The sequence below is a fragment of the Alosa sapidissima genome, chromosome 18 (genome assembly GCF_018492685.1).
Source record: "Alosa sapidissima isolate fAloSap1 chromosome 18, fAloSap1.pri, whole genome shotgun sequence".
NCBI classification, from domain to species: domain Eukaryota; kingdom Metazoa; phylum Chordata; class Actinopteri; order Clupeiformes; family Clupeidae; genus Alosa; species Alosa sapidissima.
The window spans coordinates 15,376,361-15,402,816 of NC_055974.1; the positions used below are offsets into that span (position 1 = coordinate 15,376,361).

The 26,456-nt window shown below is 40.7% G+C and overlaps 2 protein-coding genes across 7 annotated transcripts in view; one reads left to right on the forward strand and one right to left on the reverse strand.

The window, feature by feature from the left end:
- The window catches only part of LOC121690139, a 70,507-nt gene extending 67,524 nt beyond the window's left edge, over positions 1-2,983 (reverse strand). For all 3 annotated transcript variants that reach the window (XM_042070543.1, XM_042070546.1, XM_042070547.1), the window contains exon 1: positions 2,973-2,983. The gene's annotated coding sequence lies outside the window, so the exon portion shown is untranslated. The remainder of the gene's footprint in view (positions 1-2,972) is intronic.
- A 5,729-nt stretch (positions 2,984-8,712) lies between these two features.
- LOC121690128 overlaps positions 8,713-26,456 on the forward strand; it is a 55,285-nt gene continuing 37,541 nt past the window's right edge. Inside the window, exons 1-4 of one of the 4 annotated variants that reach the window (XM_042070521.1) lie at positions 9,040-9,196; positions 14,363-14,481; positions 24,617-24,817; positions 24,962-25,036. In XM_042070521.1, coding sequence (XP_041926455.1) covers positions 24,633-24,817; positions 24,962-25,036 — 260 coding nt within the window. In that variant the 5' untranslated portion in view covers positions 9,040-9,196; positions 14,363-14,481; positions 24,617-24,632. Of the gene's footprint in view, positions 8,804-9,039; positions 9,197-14,362; positions 14,482-24,616; positions 24,818-24,961; positions 25,037-26,456 lie in introns of those variants that run through there. The other 3 variants (XM_042070518.1, XM_042070520.1, XM_042070519.1) reach the window with 3 other exon arrangements.

Consider the following 26,456-nt stretch of genomic DNA (forward strand, 5'->3'; position numbering starts at 1 on the left):
CTCTACCTTATACTAACTGAATTGATGCTGATAAATGAAGTATATTAACTACTTTTGACAATTCAAAATAAAACTGTTAATATGCTTACTCTGTCAAATATCAGAAACATGCTGTATTGTTATTGTGTGGTTTACGTAGGCTTAACGTAGGCTAACGTTAACAATTCATGTGGATGTCTTGTTAGCCTATGAGCTTCGGTTCAATTCGCTATAGGCAAAACGTTAACAAAAAAAGTTTGTTTTGGTGCACTGATGACAGTAAGGATCATCTCTAACTTGACTAGGCAGGTAACCCTGCAAATGGGTGCTGTACCCCAAAGAGGGCAATCAAAAGTGTTCCACACAAAATTAAAAAACAAATCGAACAAAGGTATTTAATCTATAGTAATATTGCATGATATAGTTAGATCACATGATAAATGCTGACTGTGATCTATGTTTCAAATGTAATAGTGATCTGATGATAGCACATTTCTTATCTTATGTTAATATAATCAATGTCTATAGAAGAAGCATAGTCTAGGTATGTACTGTATGTATGTACGAAGGCATGTATGTATACATTCATGTGTAGATAGACTTGTGGCCTGTACAGTATGTCTGTATATATGAGATATTGTAAATTAGTGTTTATATATTGTAACGATTTGATGCGACACACAGTTGTCCAATCAAAGGTTTATTAGCTGAAGCGGGAATCACACACATACCAAGACACCATTACATAGGAAACAAAAGGGAAGTCAATAAAACAAGCACAATACACGAACAGGGTAGTCACATACAATACACCGGGCAAAAAATATGAGGTACAACCTAAAGAAAGACTACACAAGCTAACACATACATGACAAGGAAAACGCAATTACACCAACTAAAACCGACATTACACAAACCAGCATTCACACACATTGCATTCTGGGAGGCTAGCACTCAGTCCAAAAGACGCCGACGTTACAATATATATATATTTGTATGTAGCCACTTGTGTATGTATGCATTTCCGTATGCATGTATGTATGCCTGTATGTACTGCATGTGCTTGCGTATACATACAAGAATCTAAGGTTGTACTGTACTTGCACATCTATGCATTTCTGTATATGCGCTTGCATATAGATATCTGGCTGTGTGTATGTATGTATGTTTGTGTGTGGGTGTGTGCGGGTGTGAATGTATGTTCACATGCATTCATATCAGGGGGAATGCATATAGAAATGTACATTACAAGACACCTGATGAGATCTAATGTACTGCTTCAACCATCAAAATACTTGTTATTTTTTAAGAATTGTTATTTTCTGACCTTAAATTATAACCGATGTAAATGATGTGATTCCCCGAGCAAGGAAAACTCAATAAAAAAAAAGTCCACACCGACACGAACAAAAAGGGGTGGGCTAACAGTAGTACTAGCTACATTAAACACAGCACAGCACACAATGAGGGGAGTAGCGACCACTAAAAGGAGTTCCCCCGAACGGACAGCCCAACACACCAAACAATCACAAATACAAGGAAGGACACAAATCAAAGTACTACACACAAACACCTAACAAGCCATTGGCAAATGGCAAACAAAAGACAATCCTGAACTGATACACAAATACATATATTCAGACACACAGGAATACTACCAGCAGAAAACAGTAGGGCTAAACAGGAAAACATTTTGACCACTGGACTAGCCTACCTGCTTTCTGCAAAACACAATCGAAGGAATTGCAACAGTGGGCCATGAAGATGCTTGCTAGATTCGGATACAGGCAGTTGTATAATCTACGATTTTCTAGCCACTTTCGGGTAACACGGAACGACGAGCCGCATAGTTTGCCTTTACGCATGGTGGAGTGCTACAGCATGATCATCCTTGTATCAAATTTTTTGACAAAGATGCCTAATTACAGACGTTTGTGTGATGCACGCACTTATTGTTATCACTGGTAAAAAATGCTTATTATATTAATAAACGCCTATTAAAATGGTCAAAACAATGCTCCAAGAAGTGGGGGGTAGGCGTTCCCCCACGTCCAACGCCCACTACACACCTGCACACACCACAATGTTGATAAAAGGGCAGAAACAGAACTGTCTCGTTTATTGGCTTCCACCCGAGCTCAGGTCTACAGGAGTAGAGAACAGTACAATGAGCCACTCAGTTACTTAAAATCATAAAATAAAACTAAAAGGAACCTACCACACTTTGGTCAACATGGAGTACAAGTGACCAGGAAGCAGTCACCTTTGGCAGGGTGCTAAAAGTAATGACAACATTTTACTTTCTGACCTGAAAGACATTAGTCATGACGGGGAGAGTACTAAATGTAGCATACCAGTGCACCGGGCGAGCGACTCTAAATACTGGAGTGCTGCAAAACAGCCATGCTACTTGCCAGAGCCTGTGGAACCGGGGTGACAACCGTCCAGAGATCACGCACCCAAAAGACCCTCTCCCAAATATGGCCTCTCTTCTACCCCCTTTATAAGGCATTGACAGCCTTTTCAGGCGCACTCAATTAAGCAAAGGGGGGCGGGGCAAGGAAAACAAGTTAATTGCAACCAATCTGGTGCTAAGCAGTCCATCCTGCTGCACATACATGACATTACTTAAAGGTTCAGTATGTAGGAAATAATGGAAAATAAACTGTAACCATTCCAAAAATGATCACCATATGTTGTCAGAGAGTAAGGAAACACGATGAATTGAAGTAATGGCTTATTTGACAACATTATACTCTAACCCGTAAAACCCATGAAAAAAATGAGTTACGGGGCGGAATGTCTTGGAATTTTCGTTTATGTTTTGAACGATTCATTCTAGAATAGCGTATTAATAATGGGCTAGCGCGTCCTCCTATTTGGGTTGCCAAATTAGTAAAGGCCAACTGTCAACAGCTGTCCGTTGTAGTCATGAACGCCTACGAGAGGCAGGCAAATTTCCAAAATTTAAACAAGAAACAAATTAAGTGGACATCGGAGGAGCTTCCTGAGATGGTGACGTCTTCATCAAACGAAGAATATCAAGTCTGACGCAGAGCTGGCCATATTTCTCCACAACAGGTAGCCTAGGCTAAACTTCATCTGCATCGCTAACTTCAGATAAATATGTTACGTTGGTTAGAGAGGTATTTTTTGTTTTCACTGTTTCCGTAATGTGTAGCTGGGTCATGGTTGGAGAAACGTTAAAGCAGCTGCAGGTCAACTAACGTTAGCTAAGTCTTAATTACATCTGGCAACCCAGAAGAGGCTCGCTTTTGGTAGTCTTGAGAACGTTCACCAGTGTTTTGATTTTGGCCTGCAGAACGTTCGGTAACAATCCTACAAATCGCACCTTTAAGAGTAGCCTACACAAACGGCTCCCACACACAGCTGCGTGGGTTGCAGTGCTGGAGACGCATCCCATTCACTTTACATGGGTTTACGTCATCCGTTGCCGAACTGAATTGTGGGTCTGTTGCGTCGCGTTGCTCCCCGTTACGGCTCCCACACACAGTTGTGTTCCGTCAACTCATGCTAGTGGGTCTTCCTGACGGTCGTGGTGTGTAGCCTACTATGCAAATGCCTTGAAGTAGGCCTATAACCGTCATTTGATTGGCTGGTGCCGTCTGTTGTTGTCCGTCGGTGCAGCTGAACTCTTCGACGCGAGCGACGGGAGCAACGTGACGCAACGGACCCACAATTCAGTTCGGCAACGGATGACATAAGCCTATGTAAAGTGGACAGGATACGTATCCAGCACTGTGTGGGAGCCGTCAGTAAACATCACAAACTGCTGCTGTGCAGTAAACAGTGTTTTAATGTATTGTTCCTCATGCATTCTGTCAGCGAGAGGTTAACAGAGGTTATTAGGGCTGTCCAGTTTCACTTCACATATTGTGTTGATGTAGACTAGTTTATTGCAAAAACATTAACTTTCTAGTGTTTCCTCTTCATTTTGTCACGGTGGCCACTGCTTCAGAATTAGGACAGGCACACAATATTGTTGTGGGGGCATCAGGCTGTACATGTCCAACAGCAATGCCAACCTATACCAATAATATCAGTTTTCATACATAACATTACCCAAGATTAGCCTACACTCATTACACTAACATTACAAACTGATGCTGTGCTGCGCCGCTCTTATCATCATGACTTGGTGAACAGTGTTTTTCCCGATGCAGTCAGGGCCAGATGTACTAACGCTTTTGCGCCCACTTCAGGCGTATTTGTTTCGCAACGTGCATGTAAAATCATTGCGAGGTATGTACAAACAGGCTGCAAAGATGTTAAAGCGCAAACTGCCTGTCGCGGGAGCTGAAAATAGCACATTGCGTTTTTCGTGTTATGCATATACATTCATTGGAGGATCCAGAAGAAAGTGGGAGTTTAGCCTAAAAAGATGGGAGGGGAAGTGTAAAGAGTGCCTAATTAAGTATTCCGCTGTATGTACAAAGACTGCTCCTGAAAACGCACGTCTGTTCTGCGCCTAAATACTTAAGTATAAGTATAAGTATATATACTCTTTTGATCCCGTGAGGGAAATTTGGTCTCTGCATTTATCCCAATCTGTGAATTAGTGAAACACACTCAGCACACAGTGAACACACAGTGAGGTGAAGCACACATTAATCCCAACAGCGGCGCTCGGGGAGCAGTGGGGTTAGGTGCCTTGCTCAAGGGCACTTCAGCCTTGCCTACTGGTCGGGGTTCGAACCGGCAACCCTCCGGTTACATGTCCAAAGCGCTAACACGTAGGCCACGGCTGCCCCACTTCTGCCTTGTAAAAGCAGGTGTTAATCCAAATTGCAGTTCAATGCGTCAATAAGAGAACCTTTCAAAAGACAACAGAATCGCTATTTAGAGCACAAGTTTTGTAAGCATTTGCACTATCAAAAGCAACTTTCGTTGGCCTTTCAAATGTCTTACTTTCACTTTCACGTCATTCACTTAAACTTTCATTCTTGCTAGATTTGACCAATCTTCCATAGCCTACGTGCACAAGTAGTTTGAGTATAACTAGCCTACTGATCTTCATTATCTCCCTGCTTGTTGACACCTGATCATGTATGGTATTATTTCATGATCGCTTAACTTTTGATTCTTTTTAATGTTGTCATCAGTTAACTTCATTCAACTGCGCTTGTATGTAGGCCTATAGCCTCTGCCGTTCAGTTGTGGACGTTCGTGAATTGTGTTTATGAGCGGAGAAATGCAGAGAAAGGCGCACTTTACACTATGGATTGAAAGTTTGATAAATACGACGCAAACTTGGGTCTGATTGCTTTCACAATCTGCGGTTGTCCATGGCGCTGATAACGCTACGTTTGCAAATGTACATACATCTGGCCCTCAGTGTCTGACCCGAGAGAACTAGTCAGAGATTAATAGGGCCTGTCTAGTTTCACTCCACATATTGTGTTGATGTAGACTAATTTATTGTGTAAGGCACGGCAAAAGGTTTACATGTGTGTTGAACAATAGGACAAACTAGTGAAACAATGGTAATATGAGAAACCACAGTTAATCTGACTCCATAAAATTAAGAACTTGACCTCAAATAATTATCAAGTAGTTTATCAACTATTAGTATAGTATTGGCATGGCATACGAGAAGAGAGATATGTAATTGGTGGGTGAATTAACAATTTATTAACCAGTAAACCACAAAGTAAATGTGACCAATATTTCTTAAGTTGCATGTAAAGTAAAACTCAGGCAAACATACTGCAAAGGAACAAAGTAAGCTTAACCAAACAACAAACTTAAATGCACTCTAAAAAATGCTGGGTTATTTTCTCAACCCAAACGCTGGGTTAAAACTGTTGGGTCATTGTGTGGGGTTGTTTTTACTCATGTTGGGTTATTTTCTGTAACCCATCTTGTTGGGTTGATAATTTAGGACAGCGCCCCTCCTCTCCCCCACCTGACGTGAGTACACTACCCAGCACCAGGGTAACTTTAACACAGCATAGTTATTTGAGAGTTCGGGGGAAATCGTTATTCTTTCAACAGTCCATGCAGTCCAGCAGCTGTCAACATGCAGTGGAAATCAGGCGATTTCGGAAGGTATGTATCTGCTTTTAACTTTTTTTTATTATTATTCAGAAGGATTTTAAAAGTCCACCCAGAGATACCCTTCGTGATATGAATCGATATTCTGCCTGCCAATTTCGTTTTGCCTCAAGCAGGTTAAGAATTGTGTCATTCAAGCCAGCTAACGTTAGCTAACATTAACTTACAATTACTGCTCATGTTAATGTTAAATCTACACAAAGACAGACTCTTAAAAACATAGTTCTGTGTTCACTGGGTATGAACTGCTGAACAGAAACAAAACAAACTTTTAAAACGAACTAAAATTAGCATACCAACAGCTGGCTAGGTTAACGTTAGCAGACGGTTGGTAGACTATGCTAACGTTACTGTAATTGAATGCTTCGTGGTAGTGCAGCATGTGTGTCAGCTAATGAAGGCTATACAGTCGGAGTAGTCTCTTCACACGTACGGTAATCATCATGCCAAACAACATATTAATGCATTCATTGTAGCTTCATATTATAGCCATGTAACTTACTGGGTGGTATTTGGTGGTAACATTAATGTTACACACAACTTGGATTTCACGAACTGAATGTGCTAACATGAGCTAGCAGCTAGCTAACGGTAGAACTATCACTGCCACTAACGTTAACATTACTGAACGTAACGTTTGTCAAGTCTGCTGTTAAACAAGTCCATGAGGTGGTCATGGTTTCCGAGTGTGTTGCGCTAATATTTTGTCTCCTGGGGGATTTTTAATGTTTGTCAACATCATTCACTGATAATGGTTCGTGAAAGTCTTGATATAAGGTTCTGTAAATAGCAGTGATTAATTCACTATTTTTCTTTCTTTGATTGACAGGGCTGACCCCCAAATGGACCGTGGAATCTAGCTGTCTTCATGGAAGTAACTTATCACATGCTGCTGCTGCTTTTAAAGTAGGCTATCCGTTCAAAAATAAAGTAAACTGTCAAATAAATAATTTTGTAGAACTGTTTTATTTCATTGCATGGCTATCTGTTGCCCATTTTCTCTCAATGCAACCCAAATACTGGGTTTGGAAAACCCGACAACTGGTAATTTTAACTAGCAGTTCTGTTGATATAACCCAGTGGTTTGGGTTGAATATATACCCAATATACTGGGTGAATTTTACTCAACATTTATATAGTTATAACCCAGCACATTGGTTACTTTTACCCAGTCTATTGTGCCAATTTAACTAATGTTGTGTTGATATAACCCAGTGTTTTGGGTTAGAATCATACCCAATCTGCTGGGTTTAATAATGTACTCAGACCATTGGGTTAGGATAACTCAATGTGGTGTTGGTCCAATAGTTAACCAGCGGCTGGGTTATATTTGGGTTATTTTTAACCCAACATTTTTTAGAGTGTGTAAACTTAACGAGTTAACAACTTAGATTGTCAACTACACAAGATGAGGCAATTCATCAAATATGAAGATAAACAGACCACACCCAAAAGTAAGGAGAGCTAAAAAAGCGAGAGTGAAAGAGAGAGAGAGAGAGGCCAGAGAGAGTATAAGCCTCTTCCAGAAGAAGTCAAGAGACAGAATAGCAGAGCGCAGGCAAAAGGAAAGAGAAGAGAAGTGAGAAGAATCTGTGTTCTCCCCTTTTATCTAAAAACAATTAAACATAATTAATATAACATATAGTGGTATTCATCTGGAAACCCCCGAATCACCAGGACACCTCTGCTATCAGGGGTTGTGGGCGCATCCCAGAGAATGTATCAAATATCCCAAGTTACAGAAACATCATAGGCTACATTAACTTTACTGTACTACAACTGAGACCCTTTTACTTCTCGCACTGAAAAACAACAAAACACAGATATAGACTACATAATCATTTGTGATTTGATAGTTACATTTCAGTTTTCAGTAGTTGAGTTCAGGAGGAGTGGCAGGTGAGGAGACTAGGGGGGTTGCTTAGCAGGGTGCCCAGGAACCACCGCCAAATGGCAGCTAAGTCAATAGCAAACAGAGGTAAATGTACAATGGCCATTCTGCATGATAATTCCTCATCTGCCTCAGGAATGCAAAAGGCTGGCCTTACAATTGAACTAACTTTTTTCCATGTGTTTCCTCTTCATTTGGTAGCGGTGGCCACTGTTCCAGAATTAGGACAGGCGCACAATATTGTCCGGGTGCATGCCCTCCACTGGCTGGTGCTCGCATGGCAGTTTAACAGTAAACAGCAGTTTAGTTTTATTAAACAGTGGGGCAATTTGTTATTACAATTTTGAAGTAGGCCTACAAATGTAATGACTTTTAAGACCTTTTTAAGTCCTCTAAGGGTAAAAAATAGTACCAATCGCAGAAATTGTTATTGTCGTGAGACAGACAGGTAAAATGAAACTCCCAAACCTGAAGAAGTGTTTGGAGTTTCAAAATTTAAAAACTTCAAAACTGACATAACACATTACATTTTTGTGTAGTTGAGTTCGTAATGTTAACTTATGGAATGTAAATTAAAATTAAGAGTGTACCTGAATAATATTTAGGCTACTGTATAGGCTAGGCTTTGTTGGCCTGTTGCCACGTAGGCTACGCTCATCAAACGTCAACGACACCTATGCAGACAAGACTCGATCCCCATTTCGCGCCCATAGACATGAACTCCGCCTGATGTGTCATCTTTGCTATAACCTTGTTGTGGCATCCATGTTTTTCACACATTCCGATGGCAAAGCTCTCGCAGCGAAAAAACAACGTGGGGCGGTCCCTGATATTTCAAGGACCTACCAAGTTCGACAGGTAGCCACCTCAACGAGAGGGGGGATTAGAAGCGCAGTCACACTCACCTATAGGCCTACTGGTCTTTTAAAGGTGATTGGGCAGCGGCTGCGAATTAGGAGAACTGGCAAGTAGCCTAATTAGGCTGAGAGTGATGTGACAATCATGGGAAGCTCAGAGCGAACGATCAACATCACCTACATTTGGTTTGACCCAAGGTGGCCTACGCCCTTATCGGTAAAGCAGTCTAACATGAACGAAACAAGCCTCGAAGAACTTGACGGTCTGGCTTCGAAGCGGTAGACTAGCCTAACAACCTTAAAATCACTAGGATCGTGAACTAGCCTACCCAAATGCGTGGTGCTTTTACAGAAATGTGAAATTGCTGATTTTTTCACATGGAATCAATACCAGGTTGGTTGACATTAACACAACGCCTAACATAAGATATAATCTAAATACCATCTCGCAGTGATCTAGGCTATTCAGACTGACTCATGGAGGGCCTAGCCTACAGTTGCTGTTGCTTTTAGTTATTTTTATTTGTAAATTAGACCTAGTAGTCCTACTTTATTGACTATCTTAGGCTACTTCCGCTAGAGGCATTCTGAAATTTCAGAGAAGTCGGAAGTGGGCCTAGTGTAGTTTGTTTGTAGTATGTTTGTTTTTTTGTCGAAGATAGATTAACCCATGATAATTGTTGACCAAAACCAGTTCACAGCAGTCATTTGCGATGATCCGAACCCATTGCATGGGGTGGTGGATTTGTTGGAATGGAACCAGGAATCAGTTAGGCTATAAATCTGAGATTGTTAACCCTGTGATTGAAAATACGGGCTTTCCGTTACAGTTCATGTGGCATAGCCTACTGTTAACATTTAGGCCTAGGCTACTGCTTGCTCGCAGGTTTTTTTTTTTTTTTAAACGTGTTTCTGATTCATTCCATAGCCTACTCCCGTCTGTATGCTACACTTTAATGAAGTGCGTTATTCTTTCACACAAACATTTGTGTAGATTGTGTGACCGCCGTTGCTATCCGGAAAAATATTCTTTGGTCACCGCTATTTAGCGATTTACGGCTGCCACTGACTTCCATTCAACCCATGTGAACAAAACGTCAATTATGTGCTTAAACTAACGCCGCTGACTTATGCCGGCAACCATTTCACTTTGATAATAAACTACATTTTGGTACAACATATTACAGCAGGAATAACAGAATTAGGCTTAAGCAGGGAGGAGAAATTCTATGCAAAGTGTCAGCACCTAGGACTGCCCATTGCTCAAATTTATGGTCGTTTAAAGGGACACCAGGCAAGCCTGATGCCTTTTCTCTACGGAACTCCCCCTCGCTCGTTCTGAAGTAGGGCTGCAGCTATCGATTCTTTTTGTAATCGATTAATCTAGCACTTTATCGATCGATTAATCAGATTTTTTTTTTTTGCATTTTTAAACAACCAAAACAAATAATGCATAACGAAAATGACATGGCTGTAAAATGATCAAGCAATTGGCACAGAGGTATTTAGGCCTATTCTAACTCCAACATTTGGCTCCAAAACTAAGCCCATTTATTGCAATTTACCCATTTAGTGTTTATAAGTGCCAGTGCCAACAATTAAATAATGTTCAAAATGCTCTCTGTAAAATTGCAGCATCTTGTGCATGACTTAGCTGTCCATACTATGTTGTGAAGTGCTGGGAGGGAGAAGAGGGAAAGCAATTTAAGTTTCATGATGTAATCTAGACCTGACAATAAAGTAAATATCTATTTTATGTAGATTTCTACACCTGCAGCATTTACCATTAGGCTACTAACAAATAATTTTACCATTAGGCTACTAACAAATAATTTTACCATTAGGCTACTAAAAATAATTTCTGGGGTGAGCCTATTTGCTATGGTAACCTAGCAACCTGTGTGTGTGCACGCGTGCGGTGCGTGAGGAAAGATGAGGGTGCATACGGTATAAGAAGGGGTTCTTTTTTAGGCATACTGTCTTGCAATTGAACGTGAATAAGTTTACTACTTAAAAACATCAAAGCTAAACATTATATCACGTCATCGCTACAAATACAGTATGTGATTAAAATCAGCCAACATCAATGTAGGCTATACAGGACTCTACACTAACATTTTTTTTCAGGAGCACTTGTGCGCCCAAGTTAAAAAATTTAGGAGCACAGACAAAAATTTGGGAGCACAGTCAGTTCTGTACTTAACTTACACATAATCTAACATTATACTGCAGCTAACAGTTAAACATGCCAGTGCACCAATTGCGAATATTAAGAATGACTGACAACATTTAGGCTACAGGAAACAGGATTTTAAAGATCAGTGCCTACTTTTATTTTCAGTCTGTTCTATTTTCCTACATTTTGTTAATGTAAAATAATATAATACATTGCCATATTTGCATTTAGCCTGTATATCAAGTATCCTGCCAAATGTAGGCTAATTTATTTATTTGTGAATCCATCTATAGCTAATCCAAATATGCCCATGGTGACCTATCTGACTGCATACTGCCTAATAAGACTACTACTACTAAAACAGTCCATTTTCTCTTTCACAAAACCCAACATAGGCTAATCAAGGATATATGTTTTATACTTTTAGTTTTTATTTGAAATATCTGCATTGATTGGGGCAGTAGACAAACGTTAGGCCTACTTTCGTTTTGCACTTCAGCTTGTATTTGGTGTAAACAACCATACATGCGTGGAAGCCTGGAGTTGTCAGTAGCGTTCTATCTTTGAATAAAATGGGAGTATTACGGGAGGGTACTTTTGTGCCGGTTCGTTCGCTACAGCTATATTTTGCATATTGCAGCCAATACGTCAACTGGGCTAAAAGGCATGTTAGGTTACCTTTCCTTCTCTCACTGCATTCTCAGAATCTCACCCTGTTCCTCTTATATCCAAAGAATTCGGTGGATAGAAGAACTAATTTCTTCCATCTTTGCATCTTGGCTGGCTAGTCTAACTTTCCCCTTTTTCTGCGCGCTCTTGGATTTGATAGAAACGACTACTAGCGAGTCATAACGCGAAACTGCTAACGTTGATGGGAAGTGTAGTTTTTATGCTGCATTCGCGACGTGATTCTATGGTTTGCACCAGTAATGTTTCTCGATTTTGCGGTGTATTTTGTAGACAAACATTGACATGGTTAGAAGTCATTCGCACCAGTGCGCCTAAATATTTTTTTGCACTCGCACGGCCTCATTTTTACTCGCATGTGCGAGTGAAATGGGCGCACTGTAGAGCCCTGCTATAGGCTACGTAGATAGATGATAGATAGCCTACTTTATTGACGCTTGGTGAAACAGCATGGAGTGGATGTTTTCGGTTCAGATGCTTGTTCTTTTACTTTTTGAGTATGTAATGATCCCAAAACTTTACTTAAACTTTAGACATTCTCTGCCATTTATAGACATCTTGACTCTGCCATCGCGCCAGCTAAATTCCGAATGTATCACGATTCACGCGGTAGTGGTGTGCTTCCTGAACAACGGTCCGTGTGGAACAATCAGATCCCTGCCCGTATAGTGCGCGTCATAGTAATTTAACGAGGCTTCGAGGCAGGGTTTTTGCCTCGAGTAATTTTTGTAATCGAGTTATTCGAGTAACTCGATGAATCGTTTCAGCCCTATTCTGAAGCTCTTTTCCTTTTCTTTGCATCTTCCGTCAAGGGTTTTCGCTGCTTCTGCCTTTATACACACGTTTGCAACAATCGCTAGCGTTCCGTTAGCCTGCCTCTGTGCTGTGGATGCAGGATGTCAACTGATCCTGCTTCGGTTGGCGGGTACGATACACTGAACTTGCAAGCGGGATATTCTTCCTACAGGCAGTAGGGGTGGGCGAGAGTCTCTTCATTCGCCTTGTAATGAGTCTTTTAACCATACAGTGGGCATTACTTCAAATTGGCCAGCTTCCCTCGCGGTCCGTGCGTGGGATCACGCGACTTTAATATGTATTTTTCCAGTGACGCTGCAACGACGCTGCAACAACCCAAACAACCGGCAGATGTCTCTTGTGAGCAGGGTGTCTCGTAAAAAGAAATGGAGCCTGGAAAACCCTACACAGACTTCACTACAGACTGTAGCAGACTGGTTTAGAAATAATTTAATAGCCAGAAATATGCCTGCCCTGCCCTAATAAAGATATATTTTGTTAACTGCGAGTGAATCCCGTTTGCAGCCGTAGAAGAAATGTATATGCCCTGGCTGTCAGTAGACGGAGGAGGAGCGCACAGTCTACGAACACCCGATGCTGCAGCTCAGCGATTTAAAATGACTCAAAAACACTTTGTATTAAGTTTTTTCATGACTCAAAAATGACATTTTTAGAATCGGAGAATGACGAACACGTCAGGTTCATTAAAAAGTATTTTCTATGAGTCACGAAAGGCTTCAGAGGGTGGGTTACAGTTAACACGATATACCCAAATTTCGATAGCCACAGAATGGACTTCGTATATGTTTTAGGAATCAATTAGCCTACATCAGTGGTCCCCAAACTACGGCCCGCCACCTCATTTTGGGTGGCCCCCCAAAACATGTCCGTGGTATATAGCATCTGGCCCGCATGGGAGTACGACATCACACTATGTATAACCTCCTTAATATTTCCCCCATTCATTCTCTATGGTGAGTCTTAACAGTACACATGTAATACTTTTTTTTTGTCCACTGGTGGTGGTTTTGGCGCTGTTTCGCATTTGCCATCGAAAACGGAATGAAATGTAGGTCTACCTGCAAACAATGTAAGAGGCCTATGCTGACTGCATGAGTGTTCAAAGTATTCCAAAAGTTTATCAATTAATTGTTACTAACTAACTAACTTCTATTCAAGGCATATTTCTGGGACTTTCTGGGATAATTATTTCTATTTTTTATTCACTCGTTCAAATGTTCATACAAATTCACAATTCACAAAGTTCTCATCAGGTGAGTGAAAGTGGTCATTTCAGATATTTTTGCCAGCACTTCATAAAACTCTCATAGTTTGAGAACTTCAAATTATTTGTAGGATATTGCTTGTTCACAACTTGAGCTGTGTATGCAAAGACACGGAGTTCACACATTTAGAATAAAATATATGAAGGTATATTGGGTGCAAAAGTGGCGAGCACATTTAACTGCAGATTTTGCATGTGCACACTAAAGTCATAAATGTGTAACAGTAAAGTTGAAGTTGTACATATTTTTTTTATATCTTGTTAACACAAAATAGGGGCTACGGGTTCACAAATCCTTTTTACAGGTACACAAATCCTATCCTGTGAGTCACAACTTTCAAGAGTCATGCACTCGACACTTTTGCTCCAATCGTTGCAGCGCAGTTGGTGTAAAACACATTTGCACATCCGTGTTTTATAATCTGAGAACATGCACAACATTCGTTCATTTGTAAACCCAAATGTGAACTAATGCATCCGACGTTGTGCATCTGTGAAATAATTTCTCATTAATAAAATTCTACAGATCGCTTTGATTTTCTTGCACGACTACAAGTCAATTGATACAAGTGCTCGAATCTGCTTCTACGAGTGACTATACTTTTGCTCCTGGCTAGGTGATATAATAGGAGCAAAAAGAATTGTTTGTGTGCACGTTGAGCGAATCGATCGAGAAAACAAGGCGGCCGGATCTGGATCCTGGATCGCGCTCAGACTACCATTGCCTGCTCATAAGGTAAGTAACATGATGATAATAATATGAAGAAAGTTATCTTGTTTGTTGGTTTACATTATCATGACCGCTATGTTTAGCTTAGCTTACCTGCTTGCTAAATCCTCCAGTGCCAGATCAAGCTAGATAGCTATCGCTAGATAAATAACTAGTTTAGAAGTACAAAAATAAAACACTCCCCGTCCAAAATCGTTAGGACACACAATCTGACACAATCATTCTGCAATTTTCGAACAGCTGACTTGTATCTTGCACGAAGACTATTGGATAGTGCTAGGCAAGTTAGCAATTGTTTGCTGTGCAGACATTATGAATAATAAGGTCGTAAAACTTAACACCGCACACCGCAACAAATATTTTTTCCTCGCTTTGTGCAAAGAAAAACTATAAATTGTGTCCTTCATTGATAAGGAAACATGCTGAGGTTACTTACTTTATGAGCAGGCAATGGTAGTCTGAGCGCGATCCAGATCTGGCCGCCTTGTTTTCTCGATCGATTCGCTCGACGTGCACACATACAAATCTTTTTGCTCCTATTATATCACCTAGCCAGGAACAAAAGTATCGTCACTCGTAGAAGCAGATTCGAGCACTTGTATCAATTGACTTGTAGTCGTGCAAGAAAATCAAAGCGATCTGTAGAATTTTATTAATGAGAAATTATTTTACAGATGCACAACTTCGGCTGCATTAGTTCACATTTGGGTTTACAAATGCACGAATGTTGTGCATGTTCTCAGATTATGAAACACGGATGTGCCAATGTGTTTGGCACCAACTGCGCTGCAACGACTGGAGCAAAAGTGTCGAGTGCATGACTCTTGAAAGTTGTGACTCACAGGATAGGATTTGTGTACCTGTAAAAAGGATTTGTGAACCCGTAGCCCCTATTTTGTGTTAACAAGATATAAAAAAATATGTACAACTTCAACTTTACTGTTACACATTTATGACTTTAGTGTGCACATGTAGCCTGGGTGTTCCCATGCTGCCTTGCGCGCGATTTGATTCACGCTGCTAAGGCAGCCTGGAAACTACCGCCCTAATTTTTGCCTCAGATAGGGAACCAATCACAGAACAGGGAGGAAAGCAAGACGATGATGAGCTATGCACAGACGCATTTGATAGACATCCGTGGCACCCAATAAACAGATCTGGGCATTTTTTTCAAATAGGAGAAAATGAACGTTTGGTTCCCAGACAACATCTCATTAAGAAGTGGTGGCGCTAGCCAGGCTAGTGCACATGCAAAATCTTCAGTTAAATGTGCTCGCCACTTTTGCACCCAATATACCTTCATAAAAATACACTTTTGGGACTCCCTGCTGATACTTTTGGGAATGCTAAAGTCTTTTTATTAATATTATTTCATTTGAGCTACATTTTACACTGATATGGCATGATGGCAATATAACCACAGCTAACAATTAGCCTGGGTGTTCCCATGCTGCCTTGCGCGCGATTTGATTCACGCTGCTAAGGCAGCCTGGAGACCATGGAGCAAATTTTCGCCTGAGATAGGGAACCAATCACAGAACAGGGGGAAGAGCAAGACGATGATGAGCTATGCACAGACGCATTTGATAGACATCCGTGGCACCCAATAAACGGATCTGGGCATTTTTTTCAAATACGAGAAAATGAACGTTTGGTTCCCAGACCATGTCTCATTGAGAAGTGGTAGCGCTAGCCAGGCTAGCTAACAATGGTATTAAATTGCAGTAGCCTATGATTAAATGTAATGGAATATTCAACTAAGGTAGACTGCTGTTGTTCACAGCACTAAGCTATTTATGTATATACTCCGAGTCTCTCTTAGAGCCAGGCATAGTGAGCTGGCCCTCGGAAGAAAAAGTTTGGGGACCATTGGCCTACATGCTTTAGGCTACTAAAGGACATGACCGTCATCACCAGTAATGCCACGGCAAAGTAGGCTAGTATTGCCTGGCAATACTAGTTTTCATATATGAGGTTACACTAATAAACCACGTCAAAAACTGCTGCTGCGCGGCGCTTATCAAAGTGTTTTTCCCCATGCATTTATTCTAGGCTACTGTCAGTGACTGCCGCGAGAGAAACAGGTTCTGTGTTGCCTTCATTTCAGTGACTGCCGCGAGAGAAGCGGGGTCTGTGTTGTGTTGCGTTAATTTATTTTCATTGGGCATGCCCTGTCGTGCCGTCCACATGTCTTCAGCACAGCAGCAGCAATGGCAACTCTTTGTTGAACTTTTAAGTGGTGTTCAGTGGTCTTGCTAAGTAGGCCGAGTTAGGCCTATAGGCCTAAAACAACATTGAATTAGTTATTGGATGATATTAAAAAGAATAGGAATTATTTGTGGTGGAGCTGGAAATTTCAACTTGGTGGTCAAAAGGTTTTGGATTTCATGTTGACCTCGACTTCAGAGCATTGTTACGTTGTGTCAGTGTAAAGTTAGCTAGCCTAGTCTAACCACATATGTCTTACAAATCTAAACCACAGGCTCACGTTAATCTAATGGGCTTTGAGACATCTGTTTTGTCTCGAGACAAAGTCTCCTGGTTCAGTTGTTTCCAGTTTCATAGAAACGAGGGTGTTACATTTGCAGTAGCATAACTACAAAATCCAACCTAATAACGACCCCCACTCACCGGGGCTAGGTGGAAGGTGTTACAGTAATAGCTGATTGGCGTATTTATTATTATTATTATTATTATTATTATTATAATTATTATTGGGGGCCAAGCAGAGAAGCTGCGAAGGCACCCATTGTGTTTCTATTTGTTCTTATTGGGGGCCTAGCAGCGAAGCTGCGAAGGCACCCATTGTTGTACTAGTTTTTCCTATTATTGGGGGCCAAGCAGCGAAGCTGCGAAAGCACCTATTGAGTTACTAGCTTTTCCTATTATTACACTTCTGCCATTGGAGTCTATGGCAGCCCATAGAACGCCTGGCTAAAAAGTGCAGATTTGCTTATTGTTCTTCTTAAGTTTTATTATTATTTTTCCCGTCTCCCTAATTTTTTGTCAGCCCTAGCGCCTAGGCCCTTTGAGACAGAGACACCGTTCCAACTTTAAAACGTCCGGTCAGTACCGGTGTAAGTTGGTCGCGAAGATGACGTCAGGTGGGCGTGCCGTTCGTCCGACATATTGGATTGAACAGAAAGCGAAACTAAATTTTCACAGGTCACAAATTTGGTCCGAACGCCACGAAACTTGACGTACATTATCCTTGGACCAAGCCTCACAAATGTTAGCGGAAGGATTTTTGATTTTCGAAAGCGTTTGCCCGTCACAGCCAAACGAAATCGGCGGCGAAGCTCCGAAACAGGAAGTCGTCCATATCTCAGGAACACTGTCACATATCGATACCAAATTTTGTATATGAACTGGGGACTCCAGTGTGAGGGTGCATAGGCAAAAAAAAAAAAGAAATATTCCAAAAGTTTCCATCATTTGGCAAACCACCCACGGGTATTTGGTAACTCACACCATTCACCTTTTCACCATTCACCTTCTATCACAATGCCTTCCATGTATGCACAATGTCTCCAGGCAATCTTGCCCAATCATGAAATCCTTGCTCTGCCATGGGATAGTATGGACTTACGAACTGAAATAGCAAGGAGAACAGTAGCTATATATAGCTTACATAATAGAGTTGTTTTCACATTGACGGTATTCAAATAAAATTTTTCATTATTGTTACATATCATGATGGGAGAGTATTATTAAAAATGTTACAAGTATGCAAATGCATATGTTTACGGGCATTTAGGTTTTACTGTGTTTTGTTGTAAAGACATGCAAGGCATTCTGGGCCATGTAATGAACAGTGGTCGGCAGCACTCCATAGGCTAAGTATTAATATGAATAGGTGTTTCTGTAAACCTAGGGACAATAAACCGCTATCTCGGTTACAAAAACGAGCTGGTAATCGCTCATTGAAGAGGGAACTATGATAAAAAGATTGTTTTCCTAAAAGCATGGAGTTGACGAAAGAATAAACAATCAATGTCACGTTAATGTTAAATAGCCTAGAACTATCTGAACGCTAGGTGGCAACGTTGTATTACATTTCACTAGTGTAGCCTACTTGAAATACGGTGTGAGATTCCCAAGTAAGGAAGGTGCAAATATTATGTAATTTATCATGGGAAATTATTGGAAATGTTATTTCTTGTTTATTCTTGCAAACCACACACATCCATTCGGAATCACACGTACACATTTAATACTGAAAGACTATCATTTCGTTTATTTGATGTCGCCTAGCAACACAGCCTTCAGAGCAAAGATTCTAGAACAGGGCTTCAGAGAGACAGGTTTTGAGTTTGTGGCCAAGAACCTAAAATATCGGTTTCCATGTGCTGGATGGTGTGCGTCCTTTATGAAAGTAAGTGTTTTATACAGTTAACGTTACAGACATAATGAGTCATGTTGTAGTGGTCAACATAAATGTGCCCCTTCTGTTATTAGAATGCTAAGCGGAGAAGCATGCTAAGCAGAGATTTAGTATCATTCATTTCTTGTGTGGCTAGCTATAGGGAGGAGATGTATGTTGCTAATTGTGATTTATGTTGTTTAGCGTAATGCCATGGTCATTTGATATGAGATGCTTGCACTCGGAACTTCGTCACGTGTAACTTTAGGCTATTTTTTTTACTAACAGTAATTCACGAAGCACTTTAGCCCTAAAAGTACAGTAGCACCTACGTCTGTGACGGCTTAAGGGAACTTGCATTGTAGGCATAACTAAGGGATGCAATAACACCACCAACAACCAAAACTAGCCTACTCATTGTCAACATGTACATGAAATGTAACGTTTCATGTGAATCAAATTAAAATGTTTTCTTTGCAAACGTAGGCATAGGCGTATGGTGACAGATTCATTTAATAATGCTGCTGTGTGAATCACGGTAAGCGTGCAGGAAGTGGCCACTTCTTAATGGGACCCACTGTATGGAAGTGGGCTAAGTAAAATAGAGATGTTTAAAATAAGAAGGTTAATCAGAATTCTACGATATGCCCGCTTGACAACTACAGAGATAGAACTGGCCTTTGGCCATAGCAACCATCCATTTAGAACGACTGGCCTTCATAGCAACCAAAGATCTGAGCTGTGTTGCAATGTGAGGCAAAGTATAGAACGGTGATGAAACATACAGCGACAGGTCAAGAAATATAGTGCAATGTAGACAGTAGTATACAGTTGATTTACAGACGGTGGTTTAGAGTAATATGAAGTATTCCTTTATTCTGAGAGAGGCTACATCAATAGGCTCTCAAAACAACCCCAGGCTCACAAAACAATCCCAAACAGACATAAGGTCTTTATAGAGCAAATCCATATAGATTATTTGTCAAATAAACCAGTAAAACATAATTTGTGGGATGGAATATATAACATTCACACTCATAGCTCATATTTTTTTTTTTTAAATAAATCAGTGAAAAAGTATCCTGACAAACAAGCAGCTTTTTAATGCCTTGGTCATATTTCATAATTTCAATTCCTCTGTAGGTTACCTGATAGCCCAGTTTGAGAGGCGCAAGACGCGTGACATTATTTATTTTTTGCAGCCAATCACTGCTGTCATTTTATTTTATTGATTTGATCTCAGTCATAGAAGCTAAATTCGAAGGCAGGCCAAAGGTAAAATCCAACGAATCGCATTCAACCCGCAAGGCAATAGTTGAATAGAGCTTTTGAGGTATTGCCACTGCTCCAACACTGAAAGGCACTGTTAGAATGCTTGGATCAAGCCAGGTTCAGCATAGTGTATGTCACTGTCTGCTCACGTTGGTGACCGGACCAGGGCAAGCACACTTTCGCAGTTCCCGCCCGAAATGCAGTCTAGTTTATTAATGCTGCTGTGTGAATCACGGTAAGCGCGAATGAAGTGGCCACTTCTTAATGGGACCCACTGTATGGAAGTGGGATAAGTAAAATAGAGATGTTTTAAAGAAGATAAGGTTAATCAGAATTCTACGATATGCCCGCTTGACAACGGCAGAGATAGAACTGGCCTTTGGCCATAGCAACCACCAATTTAGAACGACTGGCCTTCATAGCAACCAAAGATCTGAGCTGTGTTGCAATGTGAGGCAAAGTATAGAAAGGTGATAAAACAGAGACAGATCTAGAAATATAGTGCAATGTAGACAGTAGTATACAGTTGATTTACAGATGGTGGTTTAAAGTAATATGAAGTATTCCTTTATTCTGAGATAGGCTACATCAATAGGCTCTCAAAACAACCCCAGGCTCACAAAACAATCCCAAACAGACATACGGTCTTTATAGAGCAAATCCATATAGATTATTTGTCAAATAAACCAGTAAAACATAATTTGTGGGATGGAATATATAACATTCACACTCATAGCTCATATTTTTTTTAAATAAATCAGTGAAAAAGTATCCTGACAAACAAGTAGCTTTTTAATGCCTTGGTCATATTTCATAATTTCAATTCCTCTGTAGGTTACCTGATAGCCCAGTTTGAGAGGCGCAAGACACGTGACATTAGGCCATCCTTAAAAATATTTTCGTTTGCCGTAACCCGACCGACCCTGTCAATTTAGAACCGACCCAAATATTTATTTTTTTCCCCTTTTAGTCCTACCGACTTGCCGGTTGTAAACTTGCGTTAATACCGACCGATTGTTTTTTTTTACTCTAAACAACCAATACAAATGCAATAAAATAATATTTCTTTTAGTAGGCCCAAGTATTGTGAATATAAATTGCCTACATGCAAACGTGGCTCACTTTAAAAAAAAACCTGTGGCGTCATACACCATTGGTTTTATGCATGTCACACTATGGCCTACGCTTCGTTTCATTCACACAAACTGATAACGCTTTTACTTGGCACGAAGTTCTGGAAGAACCATATCTTTTCTCATCCCTTCTCCCCCTAGTCTAACGGTGACCGTGTCGGAGTATTGAAATTGGTTGTGGTCTATTCAGCATTTCTCAAAATATGGGTCCGCAACATGGAGACTGCTGGTCCGCGGAGTCGTGGAGTGAAATTAGGCCCGGTGCTTCATCTGATAATTTGCTGCGCAGTTGATCAAGAAACCGCGGATCGACGAAAAAAGAAAACAAACGTTTCTGCTATCGATGTCATTAAACATGGAGCCCTACAATTAAGTGGTGGTATGAGCATTCATTCAATGCGCGTCTGCGCGAGAGAAACTGAAACTAATCGATAACGTTGGTATCAAAGCTCCGCTTCAACCTGTTGGAAGGCTATTTATTTATTTAACGAAACTTAATAGAACGACGTTGTTTTTTGGAACTTCCTTAGAAACAGAGCAGAGACTGTATAATACACTGTATAGCATTGAGTATTGTATAGTCAAATTTCAATATAACGTGGCCAAGAGCTATTGTAGCCTTCTTTCTGGGTACATGTAGATGAGCCTTATGACCCAAAAGTCTGCCATGACCGGGCCTCAGGTCAAAGAAGTTTGAGAAAGGCTGGTCTATATAACCTGCATCAGAATGAGGTTTGCAATGGTGCGCCTGAAGGCACGGGTTGAAGACCCAGTCAGTTACGTCACGATATGCACATTTGTGTAAATTCATTCCTACGTAATCACCATGACCAAAATTGTACTTTTTTTTTTACTTTGAATCTTGAAAAAAAAAAATATTGACCTACCTACCGACCCATTTTTATTTTTTTTTGGCTGTTACTGCAAACAAAAATATTTTTAAGGATGGCCTTATTTATTTTTGCAGCCAATCACTGCTGTCATTTTATTTTATTGATTTGATCTCAGTCATAGAAGCTAAATTCGAAGGCAGGCCAAAGGTAAAATCCAACGAATCACATTCAACCCGCAAGCCAATAGTTGAATAGCCCTCTCCTAGAGCTTTTGGGATATTGCCACTGCTCCAACACTGAAAGGCACCGTTACAATGCCTGGATCAAGCCAGGTTCAGCATAGCGTATGCCACTGTCTGCTCACGTTGCTGACCGGACCAGGGCAAGCACACTTTCGCAGTTCCCGCCGGAAATGCAGTCTAGTTATTATTATTATTATTATTATTATTATTATTATTATTATTATTATTATTATACTTCCGCCATTGGAGTCTATGGCAGCCCATAGAACGCCTGGCTAAAAAGTGCAGATTTTTTGGCAGAAAGTTTCAGGACACTCCACTGACCACTCACGCTCATTTACGGATCTCTAAACCCAGCCGTCTAGCGCCACCAACAGGTCAAAGTTTGGCCGAAAGTTGAAAAGCTGGGTTGAAAGGTATTTGCAAGTCATTATTATTATGAAATTTAGCGCCCTGATTCAGGACCGTCCCATGATCACTCACCAATTTACAGAACTCTATGCCGAACACTCTAGCGCCACCAATGGGTCGAATCTGGACTCACATTCACGCATGTAACAATTGAACGGCGTGTTCGATTTTCACAAATCAAGCAGCGTTGGAATCCCTAGACTGACTTGAGTTGAATGACCCCTACTACGTCACTTTCCGCCATACTGGACCTCCGCCATATTGGATTTAGTCCAAACTCTACGAAAAGTTTCAGCGGTTACAAATTTCTTCCGATTTTCACGAAACTTGGTAGAGATGACCTTCTGCCCGAGCCGCACAAACGATACTTGTCAGATTTTTCAATTTCATTTTTATTTGCCCGTGACAGCCAATCAAATATGGTGACGAAGCCGCCAAACAGGAAGTGGACAACCATCTAGGTGACGCTTTGAGTTAACATAACAAAACTCGAGACCATTAGTCAGGACACTGTCCCAATCACTCACACCAATTTTCATGCATATACATTGAACACACTAGCGCCACCACCAGTTTAATGCTGGACATGCGTTCATGCGCGTGATCCTTGACTCTTTTGTCTGATTTTCACAATTGAGGTAGCGTCTGAATCCTTGGACCATCCCGAGTTCATCGACCCCCTATCCCGTCACTTTCCGCCATATTGGATTTAGTTCAAACTCTACGAAAAGTTTCAGCGGTTACAAATTTCATCCGATTTTCACAGAACTTGGTGGAGATGATCTTCAGACCGAGCCGCACAAACGCTACTTGTCAGATTTTTCTAATTCCACTTTATTGGCCCGTGACTGCCAATCAAATATGGTGATGAAGCCGCAAAACAGGAAGTGGGCTAACATCTCGGAGACGCTTTCATGTATGAAGTCCAAACTTGGTACAGGGACTTTGTATCTGATTGTGAGGACACAGTAGAAAATTGGCATCATTTGGCCTGTATAGGGGGCGCTGTAAAACAGGAAGTGGGCTCGTACTTGCTCATGCCATGGCAACGCCATTCCTGCTATAGCGCTCTGCTAGGCCCCCGCATTGCTGCTTGCAGCTATATTTTATATTTATTTTACTTATTTATTGCTTTGTTTGATTTTTTTTAATTTTCCTGTTTACTCTATATTTTACCTGTTTTACTCTTTTATTTTATTTTCCTATTTTATATCATATTTATATTTCAATTTATCTAGTTTATTGATGTAATCTTTGTTGAAATTGTACTACTTCTTAATTCTACTCATGTAATATTGTTTTTCTTACTTATATATTACTTTAGTCAGACCTGTGCCCCTTTCTATGTTTTATCTGTTTTGCCCAACCTCTCTTTTGCCATGTAAAGCACGTTTGGCAAGTGGCAATTGCAACCCTAGGGAGAAAAAAGAAAAACCCTGAAGTGTGAGGTTGATGACATTTGGTATGAGGAAGAGTATGACAGTTCAGCAGCATCCTGATGGCTTGTGGATAGAAATGGTCTCTCTGTGTAATGCAACAATATTAACATGCCATGACAACTTCTGCTCAACAGCTTGGTCCCCTCATTGCTGCTTGCAGCTATATTGTTTGTTTTTTGTTTATTCTGTGGGCCTGATTTCAACCATGCAAGTATGTTTTCCCTTTAATGGCCTACTGTATTATAAAAGTGTCAATGATAAAAGCAAATTATGGGCCTTCTGTCATCCTTCCAATCATTCTGAAAAGAAAAGCTTAGTAGTAAACATTTGCTGTTATATCAAGTGTAGTGCAGTGATTAGGTGGCCCAGCCTACTTGTTAAAAATAGACTATATACCAGCTTTGACATTTTCTGATAACTTGAGGAAAAAATATTTCTTTGTTTTAAGCTCAATTGCAGCTAAGATGAATCTTGCTCCTTTGGATGAGGCCACTGTTTCCATAGAAAGGAGTCCTGGAGACTTAAAGACTACTGACACAACTACAGGAAATCTACAGGCAGAATATCAAAGTGTGGAGTCCTGCACTGAATCGACCAGCCACAGACAGTCTTGTGTCAGTCCTTCTTATGAGAGACCAGAAAGGACAAGGTTTGTAGAATATTAATGATAAAACTCATTATCACAGGTCAATCTTTTCAAAACAAATAGCTCCAAGTGGGTCTGAAGGATTTGTATAATTTCTTACTGAGATAAAATTTTGTTGTTTGATGTACATCTGTTTTGTGTCAACAGATCAAATTCACCTGTGAGCAGTGTTATCTCCATGGCAAGTGTCAGATCGAAGGACGAACCTATTGACTTTACTGGGTAAGCAATTCACCGATGCATAGAGATAGATAGTATAGGAACTCCCCCTATTACCGTCGGTCCCGTATTTCCGCCGTCTTGCGTGTATGTGTCACTGAATATCCATTTATATACAAACCAAGGCGGCGGGCTCCTAAAGAAACGCAACCACCCACATCATAGGTGTATCTAAATGAGCTATGTACCAAAAATTACATTTTACCGTGACTCGAAGAGCTGTAAACAGTGTTGTAAGGCTGCGTGTACTAGAGTGTGGCTACCCGACCCGAGCCCGACGGGTCCCGACGGGTCGGGTCGGGTTCGGACAAATATTTAGAAATTGTAGTCTGGTTCGGTCCGGGTTCGGACACATAGGGGCGATATGCATTGGAAGCTTTACGTTTAAAATTTCTTATTATGTTGAGTAACCAACAGGTCTGCTTTACATGATGCAAATGTTTTGTTTTTTGAGAATAAAGTCAAATGTAAAAAATACCTAATAGCTTTCTTCCTGTGTGCAAGATTTGTTTATCGTGACAATGCATTTCAGGCATGCAGCCTGAAATGCACACGCGTTGTCACGACTACATAAACAAATGGTTATGCACATATGCACAGTCTTGGGTGACGTTAAAGTTGTTAGCCTAGGCTATAAGGTCGTCTCGTTCAACTGGATGAGGATTTCCTCACCAATTAACATCGATGCTGCATATCAGTGACAGAGGCACTGTAGTTTCAAAGACTGTTGCAGTTCATTTCACGACTTTCCGTCAATGGTAAGACAAGAATTCTATTTCAATAGGCTATGCTTGCTTGGGCCTCTTGTGTTAATGTGTGCTGTGTGTGACCTGCGTGCGTGCACGCTCATCTGATTCTGTAGACAATGTGTTGTGTGTTCCATTTAATGGGCTAAAAAGACAGGCTATCCACAAACGTGAACGTTTAATCACTAGCATGGGAATAACTGAGGCATCATCTGCGTCGGGCTCGGGTCGGGTTCGGACATAAAAATGAAAATGCCTGTCAGGTTCGGTTCGGGTTCGGACGCAACTCTGTCGGACGCGGGCCGGGTTCGGACAGAAATTTGCGTGTACACAACCGCTTGGAGCTCCAGTGGAATTTTAATTTCATGACGAGAATTCTCGATTTAACAGTTCATGTGCCGTTGAAACGGCGTACATAGTAGGCCTGTAACGATGCACCAACCTCACGATTCGGTTGGTATCACGATTTTTGACCCACGGTTCAATACGAACCTCGATTTTTCTTTTTTTGGGGGGGGGGGGGTCTAGGCGTTTTATTAAATAACATTTTAACCAGAGGATTAGATTGTAATATAGTATAATATATCTATTATTTTATATCCTGATATAAAAAGATTTTACTGAATGTCTGATATTTATGACCGCACACTGTATGCAGATTAACCTATACCCTAGGC